At 49.6% G+C, this 14,210-nt stretch overlaps 6 protein-coding genes; 4 read left to right on the forward strand and 2 right to left on the reverse strand.

Moving 5' to 3' along the window:
* Nucleotides 1-659: 659 nt before the first annotated feature.
* FFUJ_12100 (probable maltose permease (MalP)) lies at nt 660-2,465 on the forward strand (the record flags this gene model as incomplete). XM_023571074.1 has 4 exons in its annotated part: nt 660-898; nt 947-1,977; nt 2,036-2,288; nt 2,342-2,465. 4 exons carry the CDS (start codon nt 660-662, stop codon nt 2,463-2,465), a joined length of 1,647 nt encoding a protein of 548 aa, XP_023438082.1.
* An 854-nt stretch (nt 2,466-3,319) lies between these two features.
* Nucleotides 3,320-4,808, forward strand: FFUJ_12101 (probable sugar transporter; the record flags this gene model as incomplete). XM_023571075.1 has 2 exons in its annotated part: nt 3,320-3,389; nt 3,463-4,808. 2 exons carry the CDS (start codon nt 3,320-3,322, stop codon nt 4,806-4,808), a joined length of 1,416 nt encoding a protein of 471 aa, XP_023438083.1.
* Nucleotides 4,809-4,989: 181 nt separating this feature from the next.
* Nucleotides 4,990-5,574, forward strand: FFUJ_12102 (uncharacterized protein; the record flags this gene model as incomplete). XM_023571076.1 has 2 exons in its annotated part: nt 4,990-5,059; nt 5,108-5,574. The coding sequence occupies 2 exons, from the start codon at nt 4,990-4,992 to the stop codon at nt 5,572-5,574; spliced, it is 537 nt and encodes a 178-aa protein (XP_023438084.1).
* A 236-nt stretch (nt 5,575-5,810) lies between these two features.
* Nucleotides 5,811-9,213, reverse strand: FFUJ_12103 (probable LEU2-beta-isopropyl-malate dehydrogenase; the record flags this gene model as incomplete). XM_023571077.1 has 4 exons in its annotated part: nt 5,811-6,142; nt 6,194-6,300; nt 6,349-6,468; nt 6,518-9,213. The coding sequence occupies 4 exons, from the start codon at nt 9,211-9,213 to the stop codon at nt 5,811-5,813; spliced, it is 3,255 nt and encodes a 1,084-aa protein (XP_023438085.1).
* A 592-nt stretch (nt 9,214-9,805) lies between these two features.
* On the reverse strand, nt 9,806-10,956 carry FFUJ_12104 (related to carboxyphosphonoenolpyruvate phosphonomutase; the record flags this gene model as incomplete). XM_023571078.1 has 3 exons in its annotated part: nt 9,806-10,356; nt 10,410-10,465; nt 10,523-10,956. 3 exons carry the CDS (start codon nt 10,954-10,956, stop codon nt 9,806-9,808), a joined length of 1,041 nt encoding a protein of 346 aa, XP_023438086.1.
* Nucleotides 10,957-11,447: 491 nt separating this feature from the next.
* FFUJ_12105 (related to ARO80-positive transcription regulator of ARO9 and ARO10) lies at nt 11,448-13,831 on the forward strand (the record flags this gene model as incomplete). XM_023571079.1 has 3 exons in its annotated part: nt 11,448-12,058; nt 12,110-12,996; nt 13,047-13,831. 3 exons carry the CDS (start codon nt 11,448-11,450, stop codon nt 13,829-13,831), a joined length of 2,283 nt encoding a protein of 760 aa, XP_023438087.1.
* Between the last annotated feature and the right edge of the window lie 379 nt (nt 13,832-14,210).

Genomic DNA, 14,210 nt, shown 5'->3' on the forward strand with positions numbered 1-14,210 from the left:
ACAATTGCGACGTTAATTGCGGCTGAACTCAAGAGTGGTGCCACGACAGTCCATGATCCACATCCCCGGGTTTGGGTAGTGTGTTCAGAAGTCGAGACCTTGAGCTTTGCCGAATCGACCATTTGTGGCGTTCCAAGTGACATGGTCGTCGCTAAATGCTACCCCGAAGCTCATGAGGAAAACTTGTCGGAATATGATTCAGTCCAGATTTGTCCCCAGTTGTCAAGTTAGATCGCGTGATATCCTGAGCGAGCCTCTATTCCCGAGCCATCAACTCAATTCCAAAAAGTCTAACCAATCGGTTTAACGCAACAGTCTCGAAATGGTCACATTCTGGGAACACATGCACTTCACAAAGCGTCGGAAAACGCTGTCGGAAAACTCGTCGGGCATGCACCTCAAGGAAAGTGACCAATGAGAATCCATGGCCATGTACCCCAGGCGTCGGGACTGCGGGGTATGAGTCCGCTAGACGTTGGATACGCGGGTTCTCGCTTGTTTGTCTCGTTGACCCCATGGGGAGCGAGGATCCCAACTCGGGATGTGTAGTTCAGCCGTACAGAGATGGATTCCTATATGAGATGGCCTCAAGTACGGTTATCGAGTCAGCTCTGTATCCTCTTGTCTCTTTGATATCACATCAGTTACTCGAGATCACCATGGCTCACCCTAGCGACTCCAAAACGCCTATCGACAATCCTACCCGGGTCGATTCTCACGATCACGTCGAGACTGCATTCAAGCATGATGAACTTGCCGCCGAGGCCGTGGCACAGGGTCAGGCTCTTTCGGGTTATGAGAACTTGACCTTCTGGGAGACTGTCCGGACCTTCAAGATGGCCTCTCTCCTCTGTCTGCTCGCGGCCTTTAGTGCTGGAGCTGATGGCTATCAAATTGCGTATGTATTATATCAGCCTTTCCATGTCACTGACTAATTTAAATTTAGTATGCAAGCAAGCATTATTGCTAACAAAGGCTTTGTTCAGCAGTTTGCCACAGCGGTCAACGAAGAGGGAGAGAAGTTTCTTGCATCCAATATCATCGCTACTTGGAGTGCTGGCCAGAACGTAGGCCAGGTCCTCGGTCAGATCGGAATCTCTTTTGTTGTCGCACGGTTCGGTCGCAAGATTTCCATGTACACTCTCTGGACCATCCTCATGAGCAGTGTCTTGGCTGAATCACTTGCCCGAGCATGGCCGGTCTGGTTTGGTGCCAAGATGCTTGCTGGCACCGGCGTAGGTTGCCTCCAGGCTACCCTACTGGGCTATATTACAGAAGTGAGCCCGACAAGAGTCCGTGGCGGTATGTTAATGCTTTACAGCTTCTGGTGGACTTTGGGCTCCTTCTGTACTCATGTGGCTCTCCAGCGGCTGAACAAGACTGATCCCTTCAACTGGCTTACACCTGTGTATACCCAATGGGGACACATCGGAGTCATGGCCGTTATCTACGTCTTGCTTCCCGAATCTCCCTCTTGGTGTGTTACCGTCGGGCAGGAAGAGAGGGCCAAAAAAAGTATCAGGTTTATTTACCGCGGAGTTGAGAACTTTGATGTCAATCGTCACTACGAACTCCTCGCCCTGAACGTCGAACACGAAAAGGCTTTGGCTGCTGAGCAACGAAACGAAAGCTGGATGGCTATCTTCAAGGGCACTGACGGTCGCCGTACCATCACCGCCATGTGGACCATTGTCGCGCAGCAATTCCTGGGCCTTGCCCTCTTTGGTAGCTTCGGTACATACTTCTTCCAGCAGGCTGGCCTCGCCGACCCCTTCCAGATCAAGGCCATCACCACATCTCTTCAGATAATCGTCGTTATCTTGGCAGTCTTTGGAGTCGATAAATTCGGTCGACGCCGTATGGCCTGCTGCGCTACTTCCTTGATGTGGATCTCTTGCTTGCTTGTTGGTATCATAGGAGTTGCCCCCCAAAGTGGTGCAAGCACCTCTGTGTTTGTCTTGTTTGCATGCTTCTGGAGTGAGTCTTTAATTGTATATCGCCATTGATTACAGTGAGCTAACTTGTGCTTCTCTAGACATTGGCATCTCGGCTAATGGGGCTGCGGGCTGGGGCTACATCGGCGAAATATCCTCGCAACGACTACGGCCATATACGTCTGGCTTCGCAGCGTCTGCCAACTCCGTCACTGGTCTGATCATGTCTGTTCTCACGCCGTACATGGTGAATTCCAACAAGTGGGATTGGAAGCTCAAAACTGGCTTCTTCTACGCTGGCGTTGGTCTACCTTGGGTCATCGGTACGTGGCTGCTGGTTCCCGAGACGGCTCGGTAAGTGTCACGTTAAATACCTTCAAGCTTCGATATGTACTGACTTTTTCTAGGCGATCACCTGCCGAGCTTGACGAACTCTTTGAGCGTAAGATCAAAGCCTGGAGATTCCATACAACTGAGACTGCTACGCAGCGCCTGATGCAGAGCGAGAACGCGGAAGCTGCGGAGAAATGATGGGTGTTGAGAGATAAACTATGAAGAAATCGAAGTTGAGGTAAAGTGGAACAAGGGGATGAATTGTGGTATTGCACATAAGGGAATTAGTCGATGCAATCTTAATGTAACTCTGATAGTGGGATAATCAGGATGCAAGGCAATTCTAACGGCTATACGGCTTGACAAGTGCAATAAATAACTAGATTCTTGGACAGGATGGCCCCGCATATTGCGCGTAGTGATGCTAGCTCAAGATAAGCACTTTACCTAATTGAATGACTTGAGTCGACAATCGTCTGGGGTATACAGTCGATTTAAGTTTGGACTTGGATAAGTATATATCCTCACTGCGATACAGAGAATTTATAAGCCTAGGTTATTGCCGTATTAACCGGGACCACGCGGCACTCACTACTACTACGGCAATAACGGCAAATGGGGTCCATAGCGAATCCCCAATTAATGTCAACTGCGGGGTACGGAGCAGAGAGTGTTGGATTCAGTTCTCCGGATTTACCATTGCATTGCGGGGTCTCCGCGGACCTGGGGTAATGGTAATGAATGCTCTTATATACCAATGCAGCCCTGCGCTCATTTCTTGCCTCCATGTAAGGTGCTCTGAAAAGTCGATAAGCAGGAGCTGAATGAAGGAGATCTTACTTCTTTACCTTAGTATAAGCAGCGCCACGGAACTGGCCCTTATCACTGATTCCCGCTCAGTCTTCTTCTCACCTTCAAAAAACTTATCATCCCAGGTTATCTTCAACTAGGCTATCATGTCTTATTTCGGCCTTCGGGGGAAGCCTCTCAGCACCCTACTGAGTATAGTAGCAGCGACAGCCTTTGCTCTTCAAGGCTATGATCAAGCCGTCATGAACGGTCTATTGACCCTAGATACCTTCAAGCACCAGTTTCCTCAAATCAAGAACTCAAACATCGAAGGTGAGCACGATATGACTATTCCCTTACACCTTTTCTTCTATGGCTGCTGACTGACCTTGTCGTTTCCCTTCAGGTACGGCCGTGGCTATTTATGAAGTTGGCTGCGCGATCGGAGCCCTGTCTTGTGCCTTTCTCGGCGACGTTCTCGGTCGCCGTCGTACAATCTTCATTGCAGGCTGCATCGTGATTATGGGTGTTGCGATACAGAGCAGTTCGTTCTCTCTTGGACAGCTCATTGCTTCCAGAGTCATCACTGGTCTTAGGGTGGGTGCATTGACTGCTACGATTCCCATGTGGGTGTCCGAGTGCTCCAGTGCCAAAGAACGTGGTCGGCGAGTTCTGCTGCAAGGTTTCTTTGCCATCGGCGGAATTGTAGTCGCATCGTGGATGGAATTTGGTCTCTATTTCATCAAAGACAACCAAGTCAACTTTCGCTTCCCTATCGCGTTCCAAGGCTTGTTCGCCATCATCATCACCTCATTCGTCATGTTCCTTCCCGAGTCCCCTCGCTGGCTCATCAAACAAGATCGATTCGAGGAAGCGATTCTGGTCATGGCTGCTCTTGAGGACCTCCCTGATGACTCCGAGGTCATCCGTGAGGAGCTTTCCCTTATCCGCGACGCCTATATCGAGGAGCAGAACCAGAAAGTATCCGTCTTCACCATGGGGCCAGAACGCCAGTTTCATCGTGCTGTTCTCGCCGTCGGCCTCGCCATCCTAGCTCAGATGTCTGGCATAAACATCGTCACCTTTTATTCCACGACTATCTTCCAGCAACAGCTCAACTACTCACCAACAGAGTCTCGCATCTTCTCTGCAAGCTTGCAAGTCTGGCAGTTCATCGCTGCTGGTATTGCCCTTGTTCTTATTGACAGGTTCGGCCGTCGAAAGCTGCTCATGGCTGGTGCATTGGGCATGTGTGTCGCACAGACTTCGCTAGCAGGTCTCATGTCTGACCTCACCAACAAATCTGCAAGCGAAGCTGCCATATTCTTTTACTTTGTGGCTATGTTCTTCTTCCCCGTTGGCCTATTCCTTCTTCCTTTCATGTATGCTGCCGAGATATCGCCCTTAAGCATCCGTGCGCAGATTACCGCCATTAGTGCCTGCGCCAACTGGCTATTCAACTTCCTCGTTGCTGAAGTTTCCCCTCACGCCTTGAAGAACATTGGATACAAGTACTACATTGTGTATGCATGTATCACCCTTTTCACCTTCATCGTTATCTTGCTCTTTTATCCAGAAACTAAGGGCCGTACTTTGGAAGAGATTGATGACATTTTTATCCAGTCAAAGAGCATTTGGGACCCTGTCAAGACTGAGAAGAATATGCCCAGAAATGCCGTGGCGTTGGCTGAACGGATTCGAAACGCACATGATGCGGAGAAACACAACGCAATCCATGCTGAGAATATTTAAGTAGACCATTATTATATTACATTGGTTCAGCATTTCCCCTACACCATTTTTTGCTATCTGCCAGCTCCTCACGTGATTAGACCCAGCCACAAGGTATCGCAATGCTCTCTCTTAATCTCCACCAACTTGATTCCCGCAAATCTCTATAATCATCAGAAACCAAGTATTGTCTACTTACATAATGGTCAGACTCAACTCTTCTGCACTCAAGCACTATTTTGTCAATTTTGCCGATCACGCGAGTCGACCAGGTAAGATGTTCTGGAGCAACCCGCCACGAAACATTCTAATACCACTAGTAAGCATGTGCCTCTATTTTGTCCATCCGCACTTCTCTCTAGATGATCTGGACATGAAACAAATTTCAAGACATATTCGGGATAGGGATGGTGATCTCTTTCGATTCGAAGTATTCCACGTCCCTGAGGCTAGTAACGTCGACTGTGCCCAGCATTACCGAGACGAACTAAAGGCTCGAGGTGATGTATTCGAGAAAGTTCAAGAGGCGGAACAGGCATACAAAAACTGGGAGGATAAGGAAACAGACGCTCAGTACGCAGCTGAACGTGAGCACGACGGCAAGCTTGCTGGCCTTGTATCATCACAAAAGGGCCCACTTGTTGCTTACCACGGCGTCGTATACGAGTACACGGATGCTACATGCAAACATGAAGACGAAGAGCAACCATTCAATGTCGTTGAAATCGATCCAGCATTGACCCCGAATGACTATAGCCCTAGTGAACCGGAAAGAATAGGACCGTAGCCCCCTTCAAAACGACACGCATGTTGGCCAAGAGAAAGTCCAAGGTTTTACCGTATGAGGATCAAGTGGTTTGGAAGTGGTTTATGGACCATAGGTCTTGGAGTGGGTGGGGTCCAACTAAGATCGTGACTCCCGAAGCTCAGTCCATGGAATGGACCTCATGGCAGTAAAATCAATTAAAGGTACATGAGAGAATACACCAATACCGTGAGAACGCCAAATACTGCATTCAATATCTACCATGATATATCTGTACTTTCTCTGCTCTTTACAGAGACAGGAACATTGCCATGCCCAACTCTCTTTCCTCCCTTGACTTTAGGTGCCGTCAGATGCCGAAATACTCCTTTTCCAAGCTTGCTATATAACGGAAGAACACCACCAGACTCAACAAGAGCTTCCTCCACTTCTGACTGCATATAGTGAAAAATCACATCTGAGCCTTCGATTCGGATAGTCTTGGTATCTTTGTTGATAGTAATGATAGAGTCTTCCAGCGCGAGCTCGTAGAACCGCTGATCATGGATCTTTATGCTGAACAGTCCCATGTTAAGTTGATTTCTCTCATCTAGTCACATCAATCATCAATCTTCGTGGTTTCGAGTCAGGCACAACGTACAGATGAATGCGAAACCTTTCGCTATTACTGCCTCAACACCTGCTCCCTGCAGGGCTCTTACTGCGTCTTCCCGCGAAGATCCACTGCCAAACCCATTCTCGGCAACACTTTGTCGTATTAGCGTCCGTCAAAGTATGGCGTCGCCAGAAGCTTACATAACAGCTGAGCCATTCCTGGCCTTGTCCCTAAACTCAGGGCGGAAGTACTGGAAACAATGGCTTCCGAGATCAGCATTATCAACTCCTGGCATGAACTCAGCAGGAATGATTGCATCACTGTCGTTGTCAGTCAAGTCCATCTGAAGTGGGATCTCGCTCAACTTACGTATCAACATTTTCACCAAAGCGCTGCACCTTCGATTGTATGACCCTCGGAGTAGTAGCTCGAACATCGTAATCGCCCTTGTTGAGGAGAACAGGGACAGAGTTGGATGATATCTCGGGTCTCGGTTCGGTAATCCTTAGTACTGGTTGGAGCACATTGGATCTTCCTCCATTGACAAGTCTCTCAAGTTTTGCACAGTCCAGCTGATCAAGCAAGAACTTGGGATCCGTGACAACCATGTCGAAGCTCGAAGCAGCCACAGCAGCTGCACACGTGATGTTACCAAAGCTTCCCTTGCCCATTCGGTTCCTAAAGTTGCGGTTCTGTGAAGAGAGCCACACTTCTCCTTCCCCAGCCACATCAACATCGTTGATGCCAACGCAGTAGGAACAACCAGGCGCACCGATCTCAAAGCCAGCTTGCCTGTAAGTGTCCAGCAGGCCATGCTTATCAAGGTTCTTGATTATGATGAGGCTTCCTGGTGTGACGCGGCGTTTCCCGTGGCGAGATGGTCGCATACCTGCGTACAACCCAGCCTCAAGCACCAGAGCGCCGACGATTAGGTCCTCTTCAGTCGTAGTACAGGCACCAATGAAGCATCCATCAAGTATCATACCAGCCTTTTCATGTATCGGAACAACATCATCCGGATTTGGATGCATCGCCATCGTGAGACGGACTTCTGACAGATCAATAGTTCTCACATCGACATATTGAGCGTCTGGGTCGGCCTGAAAGAAGAGACCACCTTCACGATGCTCGGGGAGCTTTCGACGTGCGATCCATGCTGAGGTCTCTTCATCAGCTTCGAAACAAGTGCCCATGCCCCCAAATTCGGTTGTCATGTTGGCAATGGCGAATCGAGCATCCATGGATAGCTCCTTCAGACCAGGACCCCCATATTCTACAGCTCGCTGAAAGGCAATGGTGTTGCGCTTAAAGAGGCCGAGTATATGAAGAATCACGTCCTTTCCACCAACACCAAAAGGCAATTTCCCCACGAAGTTGATCCTGCAAACTTCAGGTACACGAAACCAGGTCTCACCAGTGACCATCGGCATGACAACGTCAGCTGCTCCAAAGCCAACAGCGAAAGAACCCATACTACCCGCTGAGCATGTATGCGAGTCACTTCCAACAACGATACGGCCAGGCTGGGCACGCTCACGAGTAAAGTCAGTGTGCATGATACTCGTATTGGCAGGAAGGAAGTCAATGATCTTGGCCTCTCGTCTGAAGCGCTCAGCTTTAGCGATCAGACCTTTCTGTCGAGGTTGATGGTTTGTGCGTGGGTCAACAGTATGATCCACTGCAAGCCAGAGACGATCGTTGCGGAATGGACGAGGTCTTCCCATTTGGTCATAGGTCTTTTCCATGCCGCCCCAGAGAAGCTCGGATGTGAGCGTCCAATCGACCTTGACGCAGATCATGTCTCCTGTCTCGACGTATGTCCTACTCAGACCAATGCCAGCGTGCGTCAAGATCTTCTCAATGACTCCCATAGGCCGGGCATACGTGGCCTGCCTGGGTGATGAGGGTGGGAAAGTAGGTACCGGGAGAGCTTGAGCATCGGCTGAGTTCAGAGCCTCTAAATAGTAGTCAAAGTTGTGTAGGAGGGTCTCCATGAACTCTTGTGGTGATGCGGTCCCGCCCAAGTCAGACGTCCTCGTGTCAGATCCAACTTGTTCTATAGGATCAAGAGTTCGTCGGATAGCCTTTGTCAATGCTGCGGCTTCAGTCTTCAAACCCAGTGACAGCTCAAGCATAATCCCGACGGCTTGGACGATACTAAGTGGGCTCACTTCACCCTCTCTTGGTTTGAGGTTGAATGGCTCGAAGACACCAGGTGCCTTGCCTTTACCGTGAATAGTAGACACAGCCGCTGATGCCAGAATATCTGGCGACTTGAGTATTCCACAAGCCTGATCTGACAGAATATCGCCAAACATGTTCTCAGTTAAGATGATTCCGTTCAAGCTTTGGGGATTTGATGACAGTATCATCGAGGCATTGTCAACCAGAACATGGTCCAGCTGAACCTGAGGGAACTCATGGTTGAAAACTTTAGTGACGACAGATCTCCATAATCGAGAAGTGGCCATGACATTGGCTTTGTCAACAGAGTGCACCGGTTTCGGGGGGTTGAATTGCATGGCATATGTACCAGCTAGCCTTGCTAACCTCTGAATGGCAAAACGAGAGTAGCTGGTGGTGTCATATGCTTCACGATCCTCTCCTGCTTCTTGTTTCTCTCCATAGTAAGCACCACCCGTCAAGTCCCGAAAGAAAGTGATATCAAGGCCCTCCACTGCCTCTGGCTTATAAGAGCTGAGTGGTACAAGCGACTCAGACGGAAACTTGACCGGTCTGATATTGGCGAATAGTCCGAGTTCTTGTCGAAGGGCCAGCAGTCCCATTTCTGGCTGTATGCCGTACCTAGGGTCACCGCAGGAGCACAAGACGGCAGCATCGGATTGGCGGCATGCTTCTAGAGTGGAGGTTGGGAGGGAGCTTTGGTGGCCAGCTGCTAACGCCACGCCTCCAAAATCGTGTCTGGATATTTGGAATGCGACATCTGGACGAATTTGTTCGATCACATACAAGATTTGTTCAACGCATGATGCAAGTTGTGATCCGTGCGCGTCTCCTGGTAGGAGTGCTATTCTATATGATAATTGATCTTTGATGAGAGGCATGTTGATGGCTTAGAGTTGCTTGGTAGGACAAATCAGTCAACATCACAAGATTCGCAATTAAATAGCCCAAGGGACATATCAACGAGCAGAAGTAGCTTCCGATATCGGAATTTCAACCGAGGACACAGGATTCCAACAAAAGCCCGGCTCGTGGTGATGTTGACCTTCGCCCCTCAGTTAATTGTAACTTGGCGGTCCGCCCTTACCCGGTCTTAGCGCCATTCCCCATGCTCCACCACAAAGGCCCCGGCTGACAACATGTGAGCTCGTTCTTTATGACTGGATATCAGTAGAAATGCTCTTTTGAATGGCCGAGATGCGGGGCGATGTACATTTAGCAAACATGCAGCCTCTGTGTTAGCGAAGGGGAGTCTATAAGTCATCAGGGTTCGTGAAAGCCGAGCCAAATCGCCATCAGCAATAGGGTAGTTAGAGATGCACTGCTGTCCTGACAATGTCATGATCCTGCGTCCTCGGCACAAAATTGATCAGACAATAAAAGCTTGATTAACTAGAATAATTGATCCTGTTGTTTTGATTAAATCGGTTTCCTCTAATGTATCCGTGACTAAAGTGTCCCCAACCCGACTGTCTAATCCTTCCACTGATGACCGTTGGCTCCATTGGCCCTGCCCTCATATTGATACTTCTCCTCAGTCTCGTAGTACTTATTAAACCCAACACCCTCACAAACCTCGTCATACGATAGAACAACGGGGGGCTTTCCAACCGTCATGGAATCCTTGATGTTCTCCAGTGTCTCCCGTATACTCTTGAGCTTCGCAGCGACAAGCGTCCAAGGATAACAGACAATGCTGTAGCCAAGCTCAGCGAGGTCTTTTGCGGAGAGATTCTGGGTTTTGCCACCCTCAATGATGTTAGCGACTACAGGAAAGTCGAGATCCTTACGAAGACGTTCCATTGACTCGCGATCAGGAAGGGCTTCCACAAAAACAGCATCAACTCCGATCTCGATGGCTTTGCGTGCCCTTGTAAGGGCCTCATCGTATCCGTGGATCAGACTGTCTGTGCGGGCGAGGATCCAAATGTCTAGGCCTTCATTCCTAGCGTCGACAGCGGCCTGCCAGCGAGCGTAAGCTTCGCTTCTGGACACCACGCTTTTGCCAGCAGTGTGGCCACAGCCTGTTTACTTGAGGTTAGCTCCAGTTTCTTCTTGCTTGCGTGCCTTGACGTACGCTTTGGCCACGATTGGTCCTCGAGCATGATCCCAGCAGCTCCGGCCTGTGCAAATCTGTTCATCGAGTCAGTTGCCAACCATCTTCAACCCTTGCCTCAGATCATAACATACCCTTGGACCGTTCGGCGAACATTCATTGGGCTTCCATAACCAGTATCGCCATCTACCAGAATAGGGACATTGACCTCCCTAGAAACCTCTTGAATCTTATTCACAACCTCTCCAAAGGCAATATACCCAGTATCAGGGAGTCCAAAGGCAGACGCCATAGGGTACCCGGCCAGAAACACAACAGGGAACCCAGCCTCCTCGCATAAGCGGGAGCTCAATGCATCGTAGCTGCACACATTGGCGAGAATCTTGGAGGGATCCTCATGCGCCTCTTGCACCATGGCCCTAAGCTTGGAAGCTTGCAAGGAGGGTCTTGACCCCCGACAGTTGGTGTAATCTACCGTCACTCCTTTTCCATTGGGCTTGATGGTGGGAAACTCGCTTGCCTCGAAGTGGAAAGGGTAGGGTTTGGTGTTGACGATGGACTTGGACATGTTGGCGACTTTACTTACTCGTGAATTGTGAAGTTTAAGAATTTCGACTGGGAAATATTTTATTGATCTGGTGTTTTTCCGGCTCTATTGATCAAACTATCATTCAAGCTTTATACACAATTTCCCCTCTCCTTTCGATGATGACTTCTGTGGTGAGGGCCGATGATCGGTGCCGACTCGGCAACCTTCGCCATTACTGTATGCAGTTGTGATACATATTTAGGTCTGGCCAGTCCACATGGGCTATTGGGATCATAAGCTTGCACGTAAGCATTCATATGTCGAGCAGCGTCGCGTCTCATGGCGGCGACCGAACTAACGGATTCAGCCGGATGCACGCGGACCGACGCGGATACTACCGGCCCCGGAATGATCATCCCCTCGTCAGCCAACCCCCAACCCCAGACAATCAACAATCATCTTCCCCAACTCAATTCAGCAATTTGTTGCATATCTCCGCTTATCATTCTCACTCTAATCATCCACCCGCAATGGAGAGCCCGGATCATTCCAGCAGTACCCGACAGTTCAAGCGCAGCTACGTCGCATGCGTCTCGTGCCGAGCGCGCAAATCAAGATGCATCATCAAAGACAACCCTCCCTGCGCTAAATGTGCCAGGGAGCACCGCGAGTGTCGGTTTGATCGCCGGCCCAGGGCCCCAAAGCACCGCGATGCCCCAAAATGGACCCGTGGGAATGTGAATGCCGTGGACGATGCGCCCGCCGCCCAATCCGTTCAGGCAGCGAATCACTCCCCTTCGAGGGAGCTTGGCTTCAATTCGTCACCAAATAATACTAACCACCCACTATACAACCGAGTTCAGTCGACACTAGTTACTGGAACTAATGATGCCCTGGACTTCCTGTCAAGGGCTGCAGGACAGCACAGCATCGTGGGCTCAGTGCCATCTCAAGGGCATCCTTCAGCGAGCAACGTTCAGTCTGATAGCCCCAAGGTTGTATCTGGTGGATCTAATGGAGTTGGATTCACCATTACAGTTCTTTCAGAACCAGATGATGCTTGTCTAGACATGTGGGACAAATGTCGCTTCGTTCGCCAGGGTTGGTTCACGGCACAAGAGGCTGTCACCTACATCGACCTGTGAGTCCACTGCCATGTCTGTACCCTTAATCCTCGCACTAACTACAATAGCTTCTTTGAGAAGCTTGCCCCACTGTCTCCTGTCGCCCTTGACCAATTTCGAAGTCATGCATCTCATGAGCACCTCGTTTACAGGGAAGCCATGCTATGTTGCACCCTACTCATGATCTCGTCCCGGTTCTTCACACTGCCGGGTGCAGGCGGTACATCTAGAAGCCACTATGTCCACCAGCGTCTCTGGAGTCACTGTGAAGTCCTCATACGACGCATCGTGCTAGGCCAAGAGAAAACGTCCACCTCCCAGACAAGAACCATCGGCACAATAGAGAGTCTGATTCTGATATCCGATTGGCACCCTCGTGCTTTACATCTCCCCCCCGAGACGGATGGCTGGGATGGCCTACTAGTGACGCCTGGGTACGACCGAGTCAATCGCAAGCATATCAACAACGAAGCTCCGCTTATTCGCTGGCGAGAAGATGTCTTTGAACCAGCCAAGCGGGCGAACAGAATGTCCTGGATGCTCCTCGGTATGGCCAACAATCTCGGCTATGAACTTGGGATACTCTCAGGGCAGACAGGCCATCTGGTGCATGGTGAAATACCTCGCGGCCGTCGAGCTCAGAAGATCCTCTACAACTATCTGACCCAGACTGCGACTAGACTTGGCTACCCTTCTGTGTTTCCAGAAAGTATTTCTGTGGTTGCATCACGTCTATCCATGCAAGAAACAGATGAACCGATTGACCAGTCCTGGATGTCTTATATGGACCTGAGTTTAGAGCTTACCCAATTGTCGCGTACGGCATCGTCAATGTTCTTTCACTCGGCAGCCCATCTCCAAACACAAGTGCTCGGAGACCACTATGTAGATCTCCTTGAACACTTTTCCCTATCTCTGTTCAAGTGGCAGGACAAATTTAACAGCATGAGCCAAGGTAATAAATCTCTGGCGTTCGATCAATTGCTCTGCTAACGTAGTCACAAGACCTCGCTTCACCGCTCAAAGACACCCTGCTGGTCGAATTCCATCATACCAAAGCCTGTACAGGTGCCATTTCCATCCAAGCTGTAGTAGCCCGAGCTTGCTCGGCTGGCTTCACAGCCGCCACCGCCAACTCTGATGAAGCATTGTCAGCATTCATAACCACTAAAGACGCCAAGTTCCTCCAAGAGGTTGTCTCTGACACTAAAAAGGTTCTTCGTATCGCAACAACGAGTGGTTTCAGAGACCATCTTCCTTTTGCACCGGCACGTGTCAAGATTAGCGTCATTAGTTCATCTGTGTTTCTTCTCAAGGCTCTCAGCGTTGGCTCCACCCATACGGATGTGAGCGACGCTTTGTACACTTTAGATCAATGCACATCAACACTGAAGCAGTGTCCTGCAGATGACATGGACTTTGCGTTTAGATATGCAGATCTCATCGAGAAACATACTGCACAGTTTCGAGCCCATCTTACACAGTCTAGAGGTCTAGGTTCTAGTAGTCACAGTGGGCGGGCTTCAATCCCGAGGAATGCGAGTGAAGTAGAAACTGGCATGGATGGTACAAGCTCGTTTTTGTCTGGTCTGGATTCTCAACAACTTGGAGATGATGGGTCAATGATGAACTTTGATGTGGGGGATACGTGGGGGTCTCTTCCGTTTGACTCAAGCATAGCTCCTTTTGGTGAAGGGAGTGATCAAGTTGCTCTAGGATTGGATGTTGACGCCTTGAACTTCTTGTGGAGTTTGCCCGAGCTTGTGCAGGGCGAGACTGGTTTTGCTTAGCCTCAATATTCAGACATGAATATCTCCAGAGCGAGTAGTGTGTCTTAACTATCTTAGTGTACTAGAGCAGAGCTACCTTGGGGAGGACAGAAAACACAAGACCTCGATCCTAAATGATAAAAAGACTTAGGGTAATATAGCCTAAGTTTAGGATGACTCTTGCTAAGTTTATTTCAACACCCCACAGTAAGGTTTGCTGTTTTCTTACCCCCCAAGGGCTGGTTATCGATCGAACCACTTAGTAGGTTTGCTGCAACATTTAGTGATCTCACATTGAGTCTGGCTCACCATGCATAAGTCTCCACCGACGTTCTAGATCATGAGTCCCCGGTTACCACGTCGGTCCGGAGCATCCGCCTGTATCCGGCCGGTATAGAAG

Source organism: Fusarium fujikuroi, chromosome FFUJ_chr11 (assembly GCF_900079805.1).
Source record: "Fusarium fujikuroi IMI 58289 draft genome, chromosome FFUJ_chr11".
NCBI lineage: Eukaryota > Fungi > Ascomycota > Sordariomycetes > Hypocreales > Nectriaceae > Fusarium > Fusarium fujikuroi.